General features: G+C 40.7%; 1 protein-coding gene across 1 annotated transcript; it reads left to right on the top strand.

The window, feature by feature from the left end:
• The first annotated feature begins 1,153 nt into the window (after positions 1-1,153).
• zpld1a (zona pellucida-like domain containing 1a) lies at positions 1,154-16,190 on the top strand. Its single transcript, XM_084941612.1, has 11 exons — positions 1,154-1,433; positions 1,909-2,022; positions 2,294-2,514; positions 2,731-2,912; positions 3,463-3,535; positions 3,977-4,074; positions 11,929-12,009; positions 12,114-12,285; positions 13,610-13,712; positions 13,988-14,017; positions 15,356-16,190. Exons 2-11 carry the CDS (start codon positions 1,917-1,919, stop codon positions 15,529-15,531), a joined length of 1,242 nt encoding a protein of 413 aa, XP_084797738.1. The 5' UTR covers positions 1,154-1,433; positions 1,909-1,916; the 3' UTR covers positions 15,532-16,190.
• The last annotated feature ends 7,870 nt before the right edge of the window (positions 16,191-24,060 follow it).

Genomic DNA, 24,060 nt, shown 5'->3' with positions numbered 1-24,060 from the left:
TAGATTCCACTCTTTTTTTTAAATATTTAATAAAGTCTTCATCTTTGAGCAGTGATGTGTTAAATCCCAGTTTGTACTTGGTGAAGTGTTCTTCTTATGTATTACTGTTAGACATAACAGGAGCATGATCGCTGACAGCTACAAGGTGTATCTCAGGGTCTGAAATGTTACTCAGCAGTGAGCTGCTGATTACGAAATAATCCAGACGAGAGTAGGAGGGATGGACATGTGAGAAGAAAGAATATTCCTTACTGTTGGGGTGAAAGGAACACCATGCATCACAAAGACCACAGTCGCTCATATACTGTTTGATTATATTTGTGGACTGACAATTACGCTGAGTTCCTGTTGTGTTGAGCCTTTTTTTCATATTCTTAAATTCTTGCTTTAATAGTCTACAGTTGTGGACTGTGCACACTGGCTGTGTATTTTTGTGATGTAACCAAACCTTTTCTGTCCCTCTCAAAAAGCCCAAGGAATCACAAGAACAAAGACTTTTTTTCTTAGCTGCAGAGTTCCTAATGTACAGCCTCAACAAGATATTTTGTGGACTGAAGAAGTATGAAGGTCAGACAACTCAGCAGACTACACCTGATTAAACAGATTAATTTGTGCAAAAGAAGAATGCTTTTTAGCTTTAGCACCAAAAATGTGTCCTTTTTTTCCCCCAATAGGCCTAGAGTGAGAAGTTTCCTAAAAATTCAAACCGCAATGTCCTGTCCTCCTGTTCCACATACATTTATATTCATATTTCAACTGGCTAATCCCATGAAACTCCACAAATTTAGCTTTCTTTTACTTTGCCATGTGGTGAGGGTCCTGTGACCAGGAGTCAAAATTTGGGATCAGGTATGCAGTCACAGGCAGCTTGCAGCCCCACCTACCAGATTGCCTGCTGTTGTGTTGACTGAGAACTGCAGCAGACAAAGAATGAAAAAGCATGGATTCCCTGGGCCAAAGGCCCGCACAGTGGGCTTTGCACTCCCTGACTGTCCTAGAGAGAAAGGAATGGCTCAGTCAGCAGGCCAAGGCCACTGAAGCGATGAAAAGATAATTCAACACCCCCACCCCCACCCCCTGCCACCCCCCACAGCTCCTGGACCTCATGCAGCGTCAAACCATTTGTGAGCAGTGACAGAGCCAGATTGGGCCGAAAGGATATGAGTGGGAAACTTCAAAACCTGCTCATATTTCTGTGGATGTGAAAGGATTTGTATAACACATTCAGTTTTGATGGACTTTCCCATGTTCAATCCAGACAACCCTTTTTGTTGACACGTTCAAATAATGAATCTGTTATGTGTATGGTCCCTTTTTCCCTCCTGCTCATGAGTTCTGTTTCTAGTTGTCAGGAAGGGATGCTGTGCAGACCACTCCATCGTCTGTCCCAGGCTTATGGAGAACCGCTCACTTGCTGGCTGCCAGGAACCAGGGTGAGTAGTTCTCCCTCTCACAGAACAACTGTGTGCTTTTGTAGGTGAGGGTTTTATTAACTACATAATCTGCTACAAACTAGTTTTAATTTAGCAGTTTCCAGAGGACTTTCAATCATTGTAATTGTCACTGAGGCCTCATTTAAAACTGTATCAGTTTCTTATAACTTGCCAAAGCTGTGGGTGCTCAGTGAATGTATTTGGTAGGAATATAAAAAATGTTCAATTTAAGGAAAACTGTTAATCTTCCCTCCTGCCATTAGTGCATGTAAAACAGATTTTACTTTCTGTCTTCCTACATGAGACGTTGTATTTTCTAAAGTGAAAAATGAATTTTAATTCAGTTTTATTTATATAGTGGCAATTCACAACAACAGTTGCCTCGGTGCACTTTATATTGTAAGGTAAAGACCCCACAATATAAAACAAATGGCGTTGATTGGATTATTCACATTACATTATTGATCTGTTTCAGGTGCTGAAATGGAACATATATTTGTCATTTTTTTAATGTTTAGTAAGGCCTTTTCAGTTGGAGCTCAATTCAATGGATACAACTGTGATGCAAATTTTCACAGCCGCTTCCCTGGTGAGGACTTAAAGACTTTTGTTTTGTGAATAACTGAATAGAAATTATGTTAACATTCTAAAAATGTGAAAAAAATTCTTTTGGACTACCTACATGTTCCAAAGATGAGATGATAAGATTTTTGGACACCAGTATTATGACATACAAAACTAAATGTTACAGACTGTAATCCCAGAAGTTAAATCTTTTTTTGGGGGGGAAATGTACTATTGTAAAATACACAATTTATGTACATATTTATGTACATTAGATTTTTTGGCTTCTTTTCCAGCTGAGAGAGATATCAGTGTATACTGTGGGGTCCAGACCATTACCCTCAAGATCAATTTTTGCCCTGTTCTCTTCTCTGGCTACACTGACACCGACCTAGCCCTTAATGGTCGCCATGGAGACGCCCACTGCAGAGGCTTTATCAATAACAACACCTTCCCCACTGTTGTAATCTTTAGCATCAGCCTGGCAACACTTGAGTCCTGTGGTAATTCTTTGGTGGTAAGAAAAACATTTTCTTTTTTATATTAACTGCTCTTACTAAATTACACACACACACACACACACACACACATACATATATATATATATATATACTTCAATCAAGCTTTTCTTGATCTTGAGAACTTTTCTTTTTATCCTGCACGATGTCCAACCCTTCTTATCTTAGTAAAAGAGCTGGAGCAGGAATTTTACTCACACTGGTGTTTCTTACAGGTGTCAACTGCTCAAGGACCCAATGCTTATGGGAACCTGTCCCTGGTGCAGATTGGAAACATATCAGGGTATATTGATACACCAGACCCTCCAACCATCATCAGCTACCTGCCAGGTCTGCTGTATAAGTTTAGCTGCAGCTACCCATTGGAATACCTAGTCAACAATACACAGCTGGCCTCGTAAGTCTCACTCATACCTTTAAGCTTGTTTGATACCGTGATCCTATATACATGTAAGTTTCAATCATTATATCAATTGGCAGACAAAAAAAGAAGAAGTTTAATAATAAGTTAATAATAACAATAAAAAAAAATAATAACAACAATATTAATAAAAACAATACTAATAATAATAATGAAAATTTATAATAAGTTATTAAGTTCCACACAATACAACAGAATTTTTTGTTGTTGTTGTTTTCATGAAATACAACCCAAACACAGTTTGTTACATATTTCCAGATTTTAAGTCCTCGGCCCCACAAAAAGTCCAATTCAGATTACATATATTAACCTCTAAAAGGAGATATTGGAAATGTTTGGTCAGGAAAGTGTATATGTTAACCTGAAAGAGTGATGTATAGGCATGGTTTTAAAGACAAGGATTCCTCAATGTTATGTAAATTTTAATATAAAAATGTAATTTTAAAATACTGATGCTACCATAATTACTGTTAACTTTCATAATGTTTTAGGTACTTACTTCTTTTTTCCTTTATCTTGACTGAAGGTCATCAGCTGCAATCTCAGTGAAGGAAAGCAATGGCACTTTCATTAGCACGTTGAATCTCCTGCTTTATAATGTAAGTTCACAACAGTGAGTTATAAATGTTCATTTGTGTTGTACAGGTGATCTTAGTCTGTTGCACCAGAGATAAAGCCACACTTGTATGCATAAAGTGAACATAAAGAAACTCTGCATCTATGTAAAGTTGATCTCTACCTCTTACAGATGTATGCATCAATTGTCCATGTACAAAAGAAGAATGATGCCAGATTCCCAGAAATTCTTGTTATACAGTTGATGTAAAAAGCAAATTATTGCTAATACTGTAATTATACAAACGTATACTAAATTTACTCTTACTCTTACCCTAAATCCACTTGAATTAAACACTAGGGCTACATCGAATTATTTAGAAAATAAATGTCTAAAAAGCAAATAAATCACTGTCAGTTGGGTGGACGCGAAGAGCCATGAAATATCACATCTATGCTTAAATGACAATTTGCTTTTTATACAGGACTCATCATATATTCAGCAGTTGTCCATCCCAATGGCAGGACTGACCCTGAAGACACGCATATTTGCAGCTGTAAAAGCCACTAATCTGGATAGAAGGTATTCAGTCACAATGTAGCCTTTCAGCCTAAATATGCCACCCACACGATGACTCATTAAACTATGATAAATGATGACTTTCATCTGTGCATAAAAGCACTGAATATGTTAAAATAATACATCGACATTATTCATTGTAAATGAACTGATTCTTATATAGTACTTTTCAGGTTTAGCGCTAAACCTCTTTATACAACATGCCTCATTCACCGTCTAATGTTCACACTTCAATGACTGTATTGTAGAGCAACTTGGGGTTCAGTGTTCTGCCTTCTGATTGGTAGATGACCTTCTCTACCTCCTGAGCAACAGACGTCCAGCTTACATTACCTAGTATTCTTAAGTGTTCTCATATCAAAGTACTAATCAGGCCCACCTCTGCTTAGCTTCTGTCATCAGATGAGATACATGACCCTCCCCCACACACACACACACACACACACACAAACAAACACACACACACGCATGTTGGGTTAACTGATAATTCTGTTTTGCGCTCTGAAAGCTAGGATAGGCTCCAGCACCATGTGACCCTTAACTGTATAAACAGCTAAGAAAATGGTCTCTCAGCATAAAATAAAAGGCTACATTTATGTTATTTCTAATTGTTTGTTATCAGAATACAAAAAGCCTAAAACCTCTTAACTAACTGGTGCAAAAATAAATAAATATATAAAATGTCAACACATTTTTTGGTTAGCTAAAGTAAAATATATTAGCAGCATCTTATCTGTTTTTCTTCATTAAAAGAAATAATGTCATTAGTAATACAGACCCACTAAGGGATCCCCTTACATACTGTATGTGTGAACAGTAAATGGGGTTATAAAAATATATACTTAATACTATACATTGTGAAAAAAACAGCACTTGTCTTTGTTTATCAGCTGCCAGATCACAGTTTTACAAACTTTTTTTTAAAATCCAAATTAATAGAGTACAAAGAAACAACACCTGCAACTGAGTTTGAACTTTGAGCTTAGTCTACAACTACTCCATGAGTGATTACGCAATCTTCTGTGTCAATTCTTTTTCAATTTGCACAGCTCCTGCTGTGGGGGGAAATAATTGTTTGATCCCCTGCTGAATTTGTAGATGTTCTTACTTATAAAGTCTCTAATTTCTAATTTTCATGTTCGTTTATAGTCAGTGTTGAGGAGTAAACCTACGCATACGGATCAGTATTTAAGGTTTGACTCTCATCGTCCACTGGAGCATAAACAACACCATCCCCACAGACACAGTGGCCAGGGAAGCAGAGGAACATCACATCAAGAAGGCCCTGAGGAAATGTGGTTATCCCAGCTGGACATTTGTCAAAGCTGGGAAGGCGCCTAAAGAAAGCTCCAGCTGATCCAGGAGAGAAGGACAACTGCTGACTAAGCGAAAACCTGTAGTTATCCCGTACATGTCAGGAGTATCGAAACACTTGAGACGCATTATCTAAACACTGCGTCTCTGTGGCTTTTAAACCGCAAAACACGCTGCGCCAAAAATTGGTCCACCCCAAGGATGGGGTCCCCCAGAACAAACAGAGTAACTAAGGCTACGTTCACACTGCAGGCGAAAGCGCATCAAATCCGACTTTTCTGACCCTATGCGACCCATATCCGATCATGGTATGACAGCGTAAACAACACAAATCCGATATTTTCAAATCCGACCTGGGTCACTTTCGTATGTGGTACTGAATCCAATACATATCTGATGTTTGAGAAAGCGACTGCTGTTTGAATGGTCATGTTGCATTAAATCCGTCTTTTACGTTGCTGACACAAGACAGACGCCAATTATCAGTGCCGGTGAAGCACCCGAGAAGACGTGAACGCTTCCTGGCCATCCAGTGTAGATGTTAGTGAAACTGTTGAGAAGACAACGCTGGACAAACGTGAACATTTTATTTGTACTGTATAATCTGCAGATTCTGACAGAAATCTGCAACTATCCTTTGAAGCACCACTCCTCTCTTAAACAGCAATAAGGATAATTATTAGGCCATATGAAAATAACAAAATAACTTTATAACTTAAAACAAAACTGGGTGATCAATCAGTGATCACTGTCAGCCTCTCTCGGCTTTTATTAACACTAATCTTTTTAAAGCTCAGTTTTTAAAACCTTACGATGTAAGTACAGCCCAGCCCATACAGCAGTATATGAATGACTAACCTGGTATTGTGGATGGATTATCTCAGTTGTTCTCCTGGCTGAAGTTTGGTCTGTTTACAGCATCGTGCCATGCGATTACATTTGTTCCTGACCACCAAGAATCCTCACGTTAACTTTTATCGAGTTGAAAAAAGCGTGTTTATATTATGCTCACATAGCCGTGTCGCTAGTGGTCACGTAGCACATCGTTATATACCAGCTAGCCAAACTTAAGTAACCCTACAAACGTCAATGCTGTTTAGTTTTCTGTCTTCATTTATGTAGGAGCTGTACGTTTGAATTTGTTTCCAAAATCCCTCAGTCAGGACATGCTATATTATTGGTAATATTAGTATTTAGAAGGAAGCTAGTGAGCTAACTTCCTGCTAATTTCTAACTCCGTTAAATGTCATAAATTCCGTTTTCATGGATGCCTGGATGTTAAAATGAATTGTTACACCTGGTAGAGCAGAACGCTGATCATTTTATTACAGATGAAAGACTTGAGACAGTTTTTCAACTCTCGGTGATGCCACAGTGATTGTTTGATTTATGGACCCGCACTGGAGTTGAGCCCAGACAAGGCTAGTGACGTCAGACTTAAAGACCAGGGCCATCAGTCAAACAATACTGTTTGGTCTGGGTCTAAACAGAGCGCGTTGTGTGTAACATCTTCTTTTGCGCATGCGGGCCACTGAGGGTTCACACTAGAGCGCGTTTGCTGTCACATTTTATTTGTAGCGTGAACAAGCAGAAAAAAAATCGGATTTGATCAAAAAATCGGAATTGAGCATAGAGACCTGCAGTGTGAATGTAGCCATAGCGTATGCTGTTAAGTGCCAGGAGGATTGCCAGGATTTATACATCAGGGAAACCAAACAACCCCTTCCGAAGCAGATGGCACAAAACAGAAGAGTTACCTCGTCAGGCCAGTGGACACTCTTTCAATGATGAGGATGTACACATCCTGGACAGGGAGGAACACTGGTTTGAGCGCGGAGTCAAGGAGGCCATTTACGCGAAAAGGGAAAGACCATCTCTGAATCGAGGAGGGGGCCTAAGGGTACATCTTTCACCATCTTACAGTGCTGTGATTGCAGCCATTCCCCAACTCTCTGTGAATGGTACTCATGGCCATTGATCAGTGGTTGTTGATCAATGGTCATGAGAATTTGACTAATCATGATGAAGGTGACCTCCTGGCCCATTGTTCCTCAGTGGGCTGGTTTCAGTCATTATGCAAATGTACTGTTTATAACAGGGGTCAGCAACCCTGGGCACGCGTGCCACAACTGGCATGTGAAGGGTTAACTGGTGGCACAACCATAGCTGGACTGGCCATCGGGCATACCGGATGGTGATTTTTCGTTTTTATGGGCCGAGGTTTTTTTCTTTTTTGTAACAGTATAAACAATGAAAGGTGGTGGATTGGCCAGATGGTGGCCGATGTGTAAAAATAAGTCAGTTGTTTGGTGGTGGCTATGGCGGAGCTTTCACAGAGACCAGCAGGTGGATGAGGGAAAGGGGAGGCAGGAGAAGGAGAGACCCGAGGCGGCCGCTGGTCCAAGTGTCAGGTGAACTGATCTTCAGGTAAGAAGTTGTGACCTGCAGTCTATCTGGGTCAGAGATAAACCAAGTTTAGGTGGAGTTTATTCTTGTTGTGCTGACTTTTTACAGTCAGTTACAATAACTCGTACTGCGTACTAGCTAGCATGACGGAGTTGCTATACAGCTGGGTGGGCGCTATGATGTTACTGATAGTGAACTTTATTTTATTCATAAGGTTAGTTACTCACTTTTAATAAATAATTGTCTGAATCTTACAACCAAAGTTTTTATCTGATGTAAAATGTATAGAAGGGATACACATTAATATGTGTATCCCTGTATTAACAAACATGCCATATTGGCCCAGTTTATTTTTCTTATCATTGTTGTGAGGAGACCACAAATAGCATTTGCACTTTCTGTTGTACAGTTCATTTGCTGTTATGGAGTTCTTGTTATGGATAAAAAGTTTCTTTTTTTGTTTCAAAATAGCTGATAACTATTCGCTGATAGCTGCAAACATCTGTGAACAAATATAATTCTATAAAGTTGTTTTATATAGTGTGTAACTGTTAATATAGAGCGTTATTAAATTTATTGCTAATGCAATCAAATGGCACATTGACTTCTGAGGAAATTTTAGATGGCACTCATCATCAGAAAGGTTGCCTACCCCTGGTTTATAAGATTGGGGAAACCTGCAGTCATTTGAGACTGAAGAAGTCACTTGGATGAGTGACAAAACGTTTCTCCCACTTTAAAAGCTACGTCCAGATTAAGAGAACCAACTTTTGGAGATACACGCAGAATAGTTTCCTATATGAGATTGGTGCAAAAAGTGCAGCCTTATCTAATGTCCATCCTACTGTTACTCATTTTATATTAAGATTTAAAAATCTAGTTGGTACTGTTATGGCGAGTAACCTTCAGTAATAGTTATTAAATCACACAGCAATAGTACATTCATGTAGTTGTAAAAAGCATGATAATATATTAAGTACTCCAAACTATTCAGAATACATTACTTTCATTGAGTAACATAACAGAATACATTACAAAATACATTTTGGGGCATGTACTCTGTAATCTGTAGTGGAATACATGATAAAAGTAACCTTCCCAACACTGTTTATAGTTTAAGTTCAATGAAGCGAGACACAATTTTAACCAAAAATCCAGAAAAAAATCCCCACATTACATAAAATTATAAATGGATTTTCATATAATTGAGTTAAGTATGCATTTGAATCCCTACAATCTAGATAAAATTCTGGCTCCCAGAGATTAGATTACAATCAATTAATCAGTTTCAGAAACAGATACAGATACAGACCATCAATCAATTACAGATAGTCAGCTTATTATGTTTATAAAGCACACCTGCCCACAGAATCAAAATCTTTAATTCCAACTTCTTCCACTACCATGGAGAAGACCAAAGAGCTGTCAGAGTTTCTCATGAGCAAGACTGTAGATCTGCACGGGGCTCAAATGACCATCAGCAAGAAGTTAGATAAGAAGGTGACAACAGTTGGTGCAGTTATTTAGATATGGAAGAAAGGCCATCAATCACCCTCGGTCTGGAGCTCCATACAAGTTGTTGTCTCATTGGGTGAGGAGGATCATGAGAAAGATGGGACATTAGCCCAAAACTATGAACTTGTTAATGATGTGAAGGCAGCTGGAACCACAGTCACCAAAAACATAATTGGTAACACACTGCATTATATTGGACAGGTCTGGCATTGCCTACACCTGCTCACCCTGCTCAAGACAGCCTTGAACATCTAAATGTTTCAGAGAAGACTTAGGACAAAGTGCTGTGGTAGGATGAAAACAAACTCAAGCTCTTTGGCCTCAACTTGTCACACCGTGTTTGGAGGAAGCAAAAGACTAAATATCACCAAAAGAAGGTACAGTCAAGCTACAGGACAGGCATAGACATCGCATCGGATCATCTGGTAGTCATGCTGTGGAGCTGTTTTTATGCTAATGGATGACTTCACCACATTAACGAGCCAATAGACTGTAAAATTTTGGATGAGAGCGTCCTTCCCTCAACCAGAACACTAAAGATGAATCATGGATGAGTCTTCCAGCATGACAATGACCAAAAACACAGCATCATGACAACAAAGGAGGGGAGAAAAGGAAGCAGCTGAGGAAGTTGAAGCTTTGAGTTGCCAAGAGGCAACCAAGTAACCTAAGGACATGTGCAAGTTTCTGCATAGAGGAATAGGCCAAAATCCCTCCTTTGATGTATGCAAACCAGGTGACCAACTACAGAAATGTCCTACTTTTGTGCTTGTCAACAAGGGTTTATTTATCAAGTACTGAATCATATTTTTCTCCTGGACACAGTTTGCATTTCACCATTGTGCTTTTGTACCATTGCAATCAGTAAATAAATAGTGTCCACAATTTAGCTATAGACCAAACCACAATTTTCTTCCTCCTGCACAAGAAATGATTTAACTTGCGCTGCAATTAGCTGAATCAGTTCAGAGCAAAGGAATAAAAGGGCATATTTGATTGTTGTTGTTCTTCTTCTTCTTCTTTCTATCCTACCAGTGTGCAGATAACTGAAGAGCTTTTTTACTAAAACTTTGTAATAAATACAATCCACCCGCATACATGCCAACCCTCCCGATTTTTTCTGGGAGAATCCCGAATTTCAGTGCCCCTCCCGAAAATCTCCCGAGCAACCATTGTCCTGAATTTTTCCACCCGGACAACAAAATTGAATCAGTTCGGCTGAGATTTAAATTATTAGATTAGATTAGATTAGATTAGATTAATCCCCCAGGAGGGTTCCTCCGGGGTTTTTAGACAGCTGAATAAACGTCAAACAGAAAACGTAATAAACAGAAGTGTGAGATGGTCGAGAATTTATGCCAGCGTCCAGTTTATTTTAGATAGCAAGGAGTAGACGGCAGAGTTTCACACCACCGAGAGAGCTCGTGACGTAATTCTGAAGCCTAGACTGTCCAATTTCACAGTCGCTCACATCCAGCCTACCCGTCTTTCGGAGGACCCGGCCCAATTAGACAGCGTAGGCCGTGTCCTCAGGAGGATGCAGCCTCTGAATTTGGACAGCCCTGCTGTTTCTGGCTGGTAAATAATAACAGTGACATTTAACTTATTTTATCCGATAAATTAACACTGTAAAGTACAAGGTTTTTGTATATAAATGTATATGTATACCACTCCCCCCCCAACAGCCCTTTTGAATGTCTTCCTAATTCTGAGGTCTCAAGGTTGGCAAGTATGCACCAGGGGTGAGAGGGAGTTTCTTTTTTTTTTGCTTGATTGTTTGTTTTTATACAATACTGAAAAAGCAGCACGGTGGCACGGTGGTTAGCACTGTTGCCGCACAGCAAGAAGGTCCTGAGTTCAATTCCACCATCAGGCCGGGGTCTTTCTGTGTGGAGTTTGCATGTTCTCCCCGTGTCTGCATGGGTTCCCTCCGGGTACTCCGGCTTCCTCCCACCGTCCAAAGACATGCAGTTTGTGGGGATAGGTTAATTGGATAATCCAAATTGCCACTAGGTGTGAATGTGAGTGTGACTGGTTGTCTGTCCTTGTGTGTTAGCCCTGCGACAGACTGGCGACCTGTCCAGGGTGTACCCCGCCTCTCGCCCTATGACAGCTGGGTTTAGCCAATTTCAGTCTGAGGCTTTAAGAAGAACGTAGCACTTTTTAGACACTTCTTTTTTGTTAGACTGCGAAATCAGCACTGTCTATTAACGTTACTGATGGGTAGGACCAATAACATTAGTTGCTATCTGAATAATAACTTAAGTTAAACTGAGAACGTTAATGTATCCACTGGCCAAGTTAACAGTTACCATAACTGTTTAGTATTTTAGTGTTGTGTTGTTGGAATGCCCATCTGCAATGTTGCTCTATGAAGTTGTGTCACACCTAGAGGAGGTAAAGAAGGCACTATTGGTATTGCTACTGTTATAAATAAGCATCTAATTCAATTATGGGTTTTAGTATCCATTAGTATCCAAAAATGGGTTTTTTTTTCACAACTTTGCTCTGGAGGCACCATTTCCACATAAGGCTGCATACTGAAACACAGTTATCCTAAAACAGGTTGTACCATGTTCTGTTTCTTTGTTCTGCTTTTAATCACATTTTTGTGCAAATTAGATGGAACATTCTAATGGACTACTGTTACACCACACCTTCTGGAAATCCTAATGATGACCTGCGTTACGATCTTTTCTTTAGGTAACTCCAGTATAATAACAGGCCCATGATTGTGTAAAACTCTGACTCCGACTATCCTTGACAATGTTTTAATAGTCTTCTCTAATGTTGCTTTTCTGAACCAGTTGTGAAAAAGACCCCCAGACCACAGTGTTTGAGAATGGGAAGAGCCAGATGGGTCGTTTTGCCTTTGAAGTATTCCGCTTTGTAAAGCACAAGAACCAGAAGATGTCCACTGTCTTCCTACACTGTGTCACCAAGCTGTGCCGAGCAGATGATTGTGCAATGCTGATGCCAGTGAGATTGGATACTGACACACTCACACATAAAAAAAAATCTTGGGATAAAATATAACACAATAATCTTGTTAGAGTCACCTTCATTTCAAAATGGAAAACTCCATCGACATTATTATTATTATTATTATTATTATTATTATTATTACTTAGGTTAAAATACGTAAGCTCATTTACAAATTCTTAACAACAATTGGGAAATACTTCTACTGCACATTCTTTTCCATTACAGTTTATACCTCTCATAGTTTTTTATATTCACTCTACATTCAAAGGGTAAGTATACGTTTATTTGAATTAATAAATACTAGTTCCATTATGTTTTCATACAAAGCATATACTGCATCATTGCATCTAATTTAATATTAATTATAGAAATAGTTTATTTCTTGAATGTAAACATCAGTTTCCCTTCAGCATTCCTAAATTCAGTTCTTCAAGTATAGTTAGGTGCTCATAGAAACATTCCTTGTAATCACAATGGGCATTTCTTAAAGCATCTGTATGTGATAAAGGATTCGTTACACAGCAAAGTTCATTGTAACAAATTTGCTGGAGCTAATCTGATGCTTCAGTATACAGTGTTAGATGAATGTCCACCTCTTCTCACCCCAACCAATCGCAGCAGATGGCCGCCCCTCCCTGAGCCTGGTTCTGCTGGAACTTTCTTCCTATTAAAAGGGAGTTTTTCCTTCCCACTGTCACTAAAGAGTTGCTCATAGAAGCAATTAGTTGACCAGATTACATTCATATTTCTTCAGACTAAGTGACTGTCTGACTTTCCAAACAGACTGAGATTTCCAAATGGTCCTTCCATAGAGTCTAACAGACAGCAGCACTGTTATTGAACAGTGGTGAGGGCACAGCAGTTACAAGATATAACAGGTTATCAGCCTACATTCCTCATTTTTCAGACAGTACGATGTCTTGAAAGACACCTGAGCATCTAGATTTCATGTTTCACCATGAATCATCATGGAGCATTGTGGAGCGACTAGAGTGGAAGAAAACAGGTCTACTTTATACAGATGACAAGCTGAGATCAACAGTAGTTGTAACTGAATGATTGATTAGTTCTGTGTCTCCCCATTATATAATAATAAAACTACCAAAAATATCAGAGACTGTTCATTTGAGCAAAGGGGATCAAATCATTATTTCCCTCAATGCAGAATAAGGGGTTAGATATTCCTCCGATATCAAATTGGACACATATCTTGGCAACATCGATGGGTTATATTAGTAGTCTGTGTCCTGAATTCCTCATCATAAGAACATACACCACATGAGAGAGGACTCATTCTTTCTGTGTAATATTTTCATAGATCTGTGGCAGCAGGAAAAAGAGAGATGTCTCTGAGGGAAAGGGATCAAATGCTGCATCTGGAAACGCCATCCTGACTGCTGGGCCTATCATAACTCGGAGTGGTATAGTTTAATAACACTCTTGCCTAACATTTCCACAGCTGAATAATTTTTACTGATTATCCAATGTATTACAAGACACTAGTGTATGTCAAAATCCAAGATTTGACACCTAAATGTTGACTAAAGTTGAAAGCTTGTCTGGGTGACCTAGGATTTTCAAAACAGTACGTTAGACAAGGCATCCTTGTCTATCGTACTGTATACACGCGAATGAAAGAAACTATATACCATATGGATTACAGTGTGCTGAAATGCCATGTCTTTGTTTTTCACAGATGAAATACCAGCCAATAATTCTCAGCTGGGTAAGTCTTGTCATTCTGTTCAATAAGTGGTATGATGCTTTTGTGTGTTGTTCTACTTTTAAAGGTTATAAGATATTTGTGTTTTCACTGGGAGAAACATTTTCACTCATCCAAGTGACTTCTTTAGTCATAGCTGACTGCAGATTTTCCTAGCCTTATAAAAAGGACTAACTAACGCACTACTAACTAACAATGGGCTGTAATATCAATTGTATAATCATTAACATGCAAATTGTCATGACTAGGGATGGGTATCGAAAACCGGTTCTTGTTGAGAACCGGTTCCCACTGTTTCAATTCCTTGGAATTGTTTGCCATTTTTGCAAACGATTCCCTTATCGATTCCAGTTGCCCCGAATGACGGTAAAAGGCTTGCACCCATTTGCCACAGCAGATGGTAAGTGAATGTGTTTAATTGTAGGCAGGAACATTACTGGATATTCTTGTGTAATTGCTACAGAATAATTTATGTTATACTTTGTTATTGCTACAGAAGAATATTTATTTTATTATTTTACATTTACAATTTTTTTTCCTGGGGACCCTGTGACACCCCATGGAAGAGCCATAGGCTGGATCTCTTAAGATCTCACTGTTGGGTTTGTAAGGCCATGTTACTCCTAAATTTCTATCTCGTTCAAAGAGAAGCTATAAAACAAAGTTCTAAGCTATTCGACCTTAGTGTTCTCCTTTTTAAAAAAGAATCGATAAGAGAATCGATAAAGAATCGAATCGTTAAACAGAATCGAAAATGGAATCGGAATCGTGAAAATCTTATCAATACCCATCCCTAGTCATGACCCTTGATCGCTGGCCATGAGTACCATTAGAAGATTTCCAGCATGTTTGGAATCACAGCATTGTATGGTACATCTTTTACCATTTTACAATGCTACAAATGCATTATGAGCTGGTGAAACCTGCAGCCAGCTGAGACTGAAGAAGTCTGGATGAGTGATGAAATGTTTCCCCAACTGAAAATACTATGTCCAGATGAACAGAATCAACCTTTGGGATTTCCTTAACTGGATGATTGCACAATAATCTAGACAGGAACATATACCCTTCTGCAATGCCTGCGCATACTATATTCCTCAGGATTCATTTTATTGTTCAGCCAGTATATTGCTTTAGTTGTTATTGAAAATCAAATACTGAGCCGGGATATCTCAATCTGACATTAAAAGTTGTGTCATTTCTCATTGGAATGGCAAAAAAGGTATTAGCGTTTTAACACTCACTGCTATTTGGCATTTTGCATGAACTTAAGAAAAAGCATTGAGAATGTGAAAGACATTTTTACATTTTGGAATGTTTCTTTGTGTTTGTGCTGCTTAGCCCATCTTAAAGCTCCAGTGTTTCACACAAATACAATGACCATCGCACTCATCTCAGGCATGATCATTCTGGGTGTCATGTGCCTATGCTTCTTCATCATGTCCCTCACCCTTCTGAAAGGCAAGAGCGCTCCAGTCGGCACCCTGTCAGGAGTCCGAAACCTAACCTTCAACTGAGTACCTGAACTCACACATTTCTCATCAGTTCAATGCTAACCAAGAATGCAGAACACACGCTGTCTGTGCATGTGGGCATCAAAGAATTTAACTGTTGAAAAAAAATACCTGTTACCAGGTCTGTACAATGAGTATTAGTGCAGGAGTTAAGTAAAACTGGGTTTTGTGTTCCTATCGCACAAAAAGCTAAGCCTCAGCCTGCATATTTTTCATGCAGCTTTAACCCATTAGTGGGGATACTAAAAACTTACTGCAATACCTCAGCTATACAGTTTTCATTGCAGGGTACGGGATCAATTATATGGCTTGCAGTGCATTATATAGTGTATAATAAACATAGCATTTCCTGAGAGAAATGATAGATATTAGAGAGATAGATTTACTTAATCATTTATTAGGAGGTTTTTTTTCCCCTAAATATGTATTTCAATTGCTTGCTTTAAATATTTTTAGTTACTGTGTTAGCAATAAACTTGATTGTCAAGGATATTTTGTACATGTGCTACCTTATGTATAACTTTTCCTGATATGTGGTTAAAATGCAACTTGATTTGTTCACGAAATGTACAAATTGTCTTCAAACGTCCATGTTGCTAATACTGCACCTTGACTTGTTATTAAAACATACCCATTTGCATATTTCTAAACATAAACTATACATTGCCTCTTAAACACTACTGTGGGATTACAAGAATTGATAAATGACTAGCATTGATATAGCTTGTATTTTTACACTACAATCCACATTTATCCATTCATGCACGCATACATGCACTGCTTGGTCAGATCATACAACACTACTATCTAACACACACAGACACACACACATCAGGTGAGGTGGAGATTGGGGGTGAGCAAGCAAATGTAAATTTCTGCATTACTAATATACAAACCTGATGTAAAATCAGTTTGATTCCTTATCATAGTCCTTAATAACCTCAAAGACCTCTTTGCTTCATGGAGGGGCTTAACTTCCTCTGGGATCATTTATCATTTTAATGTTTCTTTTAATTTTTATAGAAAACCTAAAGCTAATATAACAGAATAGAATTCATTAAAACATTTTGTTTTGTATATATGGATAATTTTATTTAAACGCTTATGTTCCTGTACTGTGCATCCATGAAACGTAAGACGATTCGACCTGCGTCATTTCCGTCTTGCATTTATTTACTTTCCAGCTCTTTGAAACATCATGGCAAAATGTCGAGGAAAAACACCAAGTTTTTTTAAATGGACTAACAATGAGGTGGAGTTGTTGCTGCGAGTAACACAAGAGTACAAAGTTGGAAAAGCAAGCGAGAATATAAACTGGGAGACGTACCACAACAAATATGCCGAAATTACAATTCCGTCTTCTTTGAAGAAAAACGTGAAAATGTGGAGCATGTACAAACTTATATTAATCTTTAATAGGGCTATGAAAAATGGGGAAAAAACAAAACTGCTGTACAATGCCGTACACCATCTTAGTTGATTGGTTACATGACTGCATCATATGACTAAAATGCGTCATCGTTTTCAAAAGCCTCCGTTTTCGCAATCCACACTGCAGTGTGAAAACAGTGTTTTTAAATTCATCTACAATTTCAAAAAGATCAGTTTTCCTTGACCAAAAAAGCCATCTCAGTGCGCATGGAAGGACAAAACGGAGAGAAAAATATGCGTTTTCAAACGAAAACGTATTAGTGTGGACATGGCCTTAGGCCTGTGAAATACTGGTGACCTTTGAGGGTGTATCTTAAATTTCACCCCATAACAGCTGGGATAGGATCTATCCCAACTGTGACCCAGTATTTTTTTTCATAATGCCTATTACATTAAGAGTAGGGGGCTATTCCAGAAAGCATGTTCATCAAACTCTGAGTTTGAAAGCAAACTCTTAATTGATAAACTGTGAGATTGACAACTCTGAGTTATTTGAACATACTCTGATCTGCTGTTCTAGAACAGCAAACTCAGAGTGTGTTCAACCTGATTTAAGCATTTGCATGAGGAGTGAAAGAAAGTCATTCTCCATGGAAAACCGATACTAGGATTCACCATGGCAACGGGTAAAGAGCAGAGCATTTCAATTTATGGTATAGTTGGATATTTCAAGATTTCAAGATATTTCAAGACATTTTAAATAGGAATACAGATCATAAACATAAAAAAAAACTTCTATGAATAGATCCAGATGTGATCAGCTGAGGAATGGCTGGAGTCTAATTGATCTGGGATTGATGCGGTCTAAATCTGTGATTTAAAATAAGATCCACTTTGGATCCAGACACAGTTTACTGATCTGTTACAGACCCTATGATTTCGTCAAGTTGATCCGGTTCTGGGTCGAACCACCCAGACTGATTTCAATGATTTTCAGTGAAAAATATCTCAAAGCTCAGACTCTAAAATTCAAATACTGTACCTAAATCTGTGAACACATTTCAAAGTGAAATTTTGGGAACACAGATTGTCTGCAGGCTGCATTTAAAACATTAGTTTTTGTTTAATGTTAGACTCTTAACATCATCATCTCCAAGATCCAATTGTGACAGACATTTTTAGGTCAGTGTAACTTATTATAATAAGATAAACAATTGATCAATGTGTAACATACAGTAAATGTTTTCGGTACAAAGAAACTGACAACATCAGATGGAGTCTTTTAGATTTTATTCTGAGCTGATAATAAATCTGTGATGTAATCGCTGTCCTTATGTATTGACAACCAAATGGAGTCTGTTATCCTGGTAAGTCACTAAGAGTTGAAGTGAACTCTCTTTCTGAAACAAGAAACCTGAGTTTCCACCGTCTCAATTTTAACAAACTCAGAGATGTTAGCTAGACCTCCTTTCTGGAATAGGACGGTTTTATCTATCAAAGGTGGAGTGCTGCACAAGCTTCCCCATTGGTCCCGCCTCCAGGTCTAGATGGCTCTGGGCTTGTCCTTTTCACACCTGGTCCTTGTTAACTCATCTACCTGTTGATACTAAAGGGCTGAATGATGCAACATTTCCTTGCCAGGGGAGACCAGAGAGAGTAATGGCTCAGTTGGTCGGCCAGAATGTTTGTTGTAGATACACCATTCATACTTCAAAATGATGGGCTCATTTCCACTTTTTTTGTTGGTAGATTCACATTGACTTTGAATGGAGAACAGCTAGACTTGTAGTCAAGACTGCCTACACCAAGACCAAGACAATACCAAGACCAGAGGGTATTGAGACCAAGACAAGACCAAGACCAGGACTGAGCGAGTCAAGACCAAGACAAGGTTCAAGGTTCTTTATTTGTCACGTGCATAGTTATACAAGTATAACACACAGTGAAATGTAACCTGACACGCTCCTCCACATGTGCAAAAATTGGGGGGGTAGAGGAAGAACATTATATATATATATAGTATATACATTGAGTGAATGTGCAGTAGTAGCAGCAAGCAGGTGAATTCTGTACATTAATAAGAATAGAAATCTGACTATTTTACAGAATAGACAATATAAACATATTTAAAATTAAAGGAATTTGAAATGTACATTGTGCCTGGGTTTAGAGTGTCTGGAAGAGGAAGAGAGTCCTGTCTCAGTCAATTATAGATGATGTGAGAGGACGGGTGTGTGTGTGTTTAGGGCCCGGATGGCTTGGGGATAGAAGCTCCTCTTGAGTCTCTCTGTCCTTGCCCGGATGATGCAGAACCTTCTACCAGATTGCAGAAGTTGGAACAGTTTGTTGCCAGGATGGGACGGGTCCTTCAGTATCTGCGCTGCTCTAGTCCGGCATCTCCTGGTGTAGGTGTCCTGAAGCGGGGGGAGAGCAGCGTTCTGCTGTACGGATCACTCTCTGGAGAGCTTTTTGGTCCTTCACACAGCTGTTCCCAAACCACGATGTCATGTTCTGTGTGAGGATGCTCTAAAAGTCGAGACGAGACCAAGACCGAGACAAAAAGTCTTTAAACTGCAGCCAGATGCTGCTTCATTTCCGGGTGTCAGACATATTTATGTGTTTTTGCGATGCACTCGCACAGCCCTCCTCACCGCTGTCTACTGTCTCACTCACTTACTGAGAGGACAGACGCACACTCCACTTGACTGTCGCGTCTCTCACCCTCTCTGTTTGTCACATAATGATTTTATCCTATATCCTCGCATGTGATTGGCCACAATATGGAGGGATTGGAGCATAGCTGAGCCACTGTGTGAGAGCTGAGCAGTGAAAGGAAATTAAGTGAGGAACCGGCTCTCGCTCAATGGGAGTCGACTCTTCTGATTCACTACAAAGCACTCTCTAAGCACGGCTCTTAGAGCTGATGCTTTTGCATGACACATTATCAAACGTTACGTTCTTTGTCATGGATACTGTTGAGTCCAAATCTCCCGACCACTATGTCGATCTGAGACAGCAAGGCGGAGACAGCGAGACCAAGACAAGACCAAGGGATCCAAGACCAAGACCACGTAAAAGAGACCGGTCTTTCTCTTTTCTGCTGTGATTCTCCTTCCCTTAGGCTGGTTTTCTCCCAAACCGTTTGCCCTGCAGACACCGCTGTCATGTCAAATCGACCAGCACAAACGTGCCTACAAAACAAACACATTTTTGTTACTGTACTTTCTACAGTTTTTCATTTATTTTCCAAAATATCACCAATAATATGTGTGAGAACTACAGTGAGGATAGAGTAAGAAATTTATTTTTAAAAAAAAATTCCCCACTCGCCCCCTGTGGGCTGTTATTCCTTCAAGCTCGGGTCCTCTACCAGAGGCCTGGGAGCTTGAGGGTCCTGCGCAGTATCTTAGCTGTTCCTAGGACTGCGCTCTTCTGGACAGAGATCTCCGCTGTTGTTCCCGGGATCTGCTGGAGCCCTAGCTTCGGAGTCACTGCACCTAGTGCTCCGATTACCACTGGGACCACCGTTACCTTCACCCTCCACATCTTCTCAAGCTCTTCTCTGAGCCCTTGGTATTTCTTGAGCTTCTCGTGTTCCTTCTTCCTGATGTTGCTGTCATTCGGAACCGCTACATCGATCACTACGGCCGTCTTCTCATGTTTGTCTACCACCACTATGTCCGGTTGGTTAGCCACCACCATTTTGTCCGTCTGTATCTGGAAGTCCCACAGGATCTTAGCTCGGTCATTCTCCATCACCCTTGGGGGCATCTCCCATTTTGACCCCGGGGTCAAAATGGGAGATGCCCCCAAGGGTGATGGGGGCATTAAGAGTAGGGGGGCTGGTGACTTCCAGGTTATACTCGGCACAGATGTTCCTGTACACTATGCCGGCCACTTGTTTATGGCGTTCTATGTATGCCTTGCCTGCTAGCATCTTACACCCTGCTGTTATGTGCTGGATTGTCTCTGGAGCATCTTTACACAGCCTGCACTTGGGGTCTTGCCTGGTGTGATAGACCCCAGCCTCAATGGATCTTGTGCTCAGTGCTTGTTCCTGTGCTGCCATGATTAGTGCTTCCGTGCTGTCTTTCAGTCCAGCTTTATCCAGCCACTGGTAGGATTTCTGGATATCAGCCACCTCCTCTATCTGCCGGTGGTATATACCATGCAGGGGCCTGTCCTTCCATGATGGTTCCTTGCCTTCCTCCACTTTCTTGGGTTTCTGCTGCCTGAGGTATTCACTGAGCACGCTGTCAGTTGGGGCCATCTTTGTGATGTATTCGTGGATGTTCCTTGTCTCATCCTGGACTGTGGTGCTGACACTCAACAGTCCCCGGCCCCCTTCCTTCCGCTTAGCGTACAGCGTCAGGGTGCTGGACTTGGGGTGACCCTCCATGCATGGTGTGGAGATCAGGGAAATTATTTTACTGCTATTGTTAATAATCATCATTACCATTGCATTAATAATATAATCTACAGTATTGATATTGCATTCAGATGTTTAAACAGTGTGTGTCTTTCAGAAAGACTAAGTGGGAGGCAGACAGGAAATCGCAGGTTTGCAGAGCATGCTTTTGCAGAACTGAAACCGAGAGCAGAGTCTAAGTGCAGGTTATTCTGAGGAGCTGGTTAGACGAGGCTATTTGAATAACCAGGTTGTTCATTGTTATCTTTTATTTCATTTATATATTTTATTAAGCTGTTAGTAGAGGTTCTTGTTTATAACATTTATTCAACATAGTACATATAGTTTCAGTTAGGTTATTGCACCTAAGGATGAGCCTCTGTTCTGGTGAAAGGTCAGAAGTGCAACGGGTGAGATGAGAGAGCATTTGAGGACGACATATACACACACACACTCAGTTAGTTAGACTCATTTATAGGTGAGAGGTCAGCCATGTCTGCTTGTAACTGTGAAATTGTCTCTGCTAAAAGAGGAACAGTTTCTTGTTATCTCTGCAAAAAGAGGAACAGTGTCTTGCAGGATGAGTGTCTTGTGACGAGAACGGGAAGTCAAAAGGTTGACAGGAGACATCTGCTATGAAGATAGAAGACAATGTTCTTTTTAAACTGTGTTAAAAGTCATTGTGGTTTTGATGTGACCTATGTATGAAGTGTATCTGTGACGCATGAGGGGGCGTCAGTAAGTTCAAACCCTGATGGTATAAAAAATCTGTTTATGTTTTGAGTAGTCGGAGATCAGCCCTGTCTGTGAACGGAGCTGGTCTTCCCACGCGTGTATTTCATTAAAATCAATTGTTTGACCAAGTTCTGGACCACTGGTTGTTTGTACTCTCCTTCCTCAATATTTGAACCTTAACAATGGTAAGGAGCTTTCTTGTCTTGATGTCAGTGGCTTCTATCTCCTCCTTTGGCCAGCCTATTACCCCAGCAGGGTACATGATCACGGGCAGGGCGTAGGTGTTGATAGCCCGGATCTTGTTCTTACCATTCAGCTGACTCCTCAGGACTTGCCTGACCCTCTGCAGGTACTTGGTGGTTGCAGCTTTCCTAGCGGCCTCTTCATGGTTCCCATTCGCCTGCGGGATCCCCAGGTACTTGTAACTGTCCTCTATGTCTGCAATGTTGCCTTCTGGTAGTTTGATCCCCTCCGTTCTGACTACCTTCCCTCTCTTTGTTACCATCCGACTACACTTCTCCAGCCCGAACGACATTCCGATGTCCTTGCTGTATATCCTGGTGGTGTGGATCAGTGAATTGATCTCTCGTTCACTCTTGGCATACAGCTTGATGTCATCCATGTACAGGAGGTGGCTGACAACTGTTCCATTCCGTAGTCGGTATCCGTAGCCAGTCTTGTCAATTATCTCACTGAGGGGGTTAAGGCCTATGCAGAACAGCAGTGGGGACAGAGCATCTCCTTGGTAGATCCCGCACTTGATGGTGACTTGTGCTATGGGCTTGAGGTTGGCCTCCAGTGTGGTCCGCCACATCCCCATTGAGTTCCTGATGAAGGCTCTCAGGGTCCTGTTGATCTTATATAGTTCTAGGCATTCCAGGATCCAGGTGTGGGGCATTGAGTCATAGGCCTTCTTGTAATCAATCCAGGCAGTGCACAGGTTGGTCAGTCTGGTCCTGCAGTCTCGGCTGACTGCTTGGTCTGCCAGTAGCTGGTGTTTTGCGCCTCTGGTATTCTTGCCCATCCCTTTCTGTGCCCCGCTCATGTATTGACCCATGTGCCTGTTCATCTTAGCCGCTATGATGCCTGACAGGAGCTTCCACGTGGTGCTGAGGCAGGTTATTGGTTGGTAGTTGGAGGGGACCGGTCCCTTCTGGGGATCCTTGGGGATCAGGACTGTCCGGCCTTCGGTTAGCCATTCCGGGTGTCTCTCGTCAACTAGCAGCTGATTCATTTGTGCTGCCAGGTGCTCGTGGAGTGCAGTCAGCTTCTTCAGCCAGTAGGCGTGAACCATGTCAGGGCCTGGTGCTGTCCAACTCTTCATACTGGAGACCCTTTCTTGGATATCTGCCACTGTGATGGTTACTGGACCCTGTTCGGGGAGGTTGCTGTGGTCTGCCCTCAGATCCACTAGCCACTGAGCATTGCCATTATGGGTTGCGTCCTTCTCCCATATGCTCTTCCAGTATTGTTCTGCCTCCAGCCTTGGTGGTGCTGTTCTCATATTGTTCCCCTGCCACTGAGAGTACACCTTGGCTGGTTCTGTGGAGAACAGCTGGTTTATTCTCCTGCCTTCTATCTCTCTGGTGTACCTCCTCAAGTGGCCAGCCAAGGCTGTGAGTCTTTGCTTGGCAGTTTCCAAGGCTTCAGGTATGGACAGTTTCCTGTACTTCTTAGGCACCTTCCTCATCGTGCCTTTCTGCAACTCCGATAGTTGGCTAACCTCCCTCCGTGCTACCTTGATCTTAGCCTCTAGCCTCCTTCTCCATGGAGGGTACTGCCCCTTGTGGCTGTTCAACTTGTAGCCAAGCATCTCACTGATCATTGCTGCCGTATTGTAGATCAGCTTGTTAGTGTCGGTAATCGTGGCTGTAGGTATCGTCCGTAGTGCTGCATTAACATCATCTAGCAGACTTTCTGAGGGTACTTCACGTAATCTTGGTAACCGGCTACGGGGGGTCCAGGTTTCAAGCTTGGCCATGATCCTATCTTTCAGGTCAGTTCCTCTCGCACTCAAC

Source organism: Perissodus microlepis, chromosome 10 (genome assembly GCF_051167445.1).
Source record: "Perissodus microlepis isolate ML-2025 ecotype Zambia chromosome 10, ASM5116744v1, whole genome shotgun sequence".
In the NCBI taxonomy this organism is placed as follows: Eukaryota; Metazoa; Chordata; class Actinopteri; order Cichliformes; family Cichlidae; genus Perissodus; species Perissodus microlepis.
The sequence above is the reverse complement of the archived record's forward strand: the minus strand, read 5'-3'. Positions and strand labels throughout refer to the sequence as shown.

Coding starts and splice junctions, on each gene's coding strand:
- zpld1a (XM_084941612.1), top strand. CDS start 1,917: ATGGAACATATATTTGTCATTTTTTTAATGTTTAGTAAGGCCTTTTCA. Junction 2,515..2,730: donor CCTGTGGTAATTCTTTGGTG/GTAAGAAAAACA, acceptor TGTTTCTTACAG/GTGTCAACTGCTCAAGGACC. Junction 14,018..15,355: donor AGCCAATAATTCTCAGCTGG/GTAAGTCTTGTC, acceptor TGTGCTGCTTAG/CCCATCTTAAAGCTCCAGTG.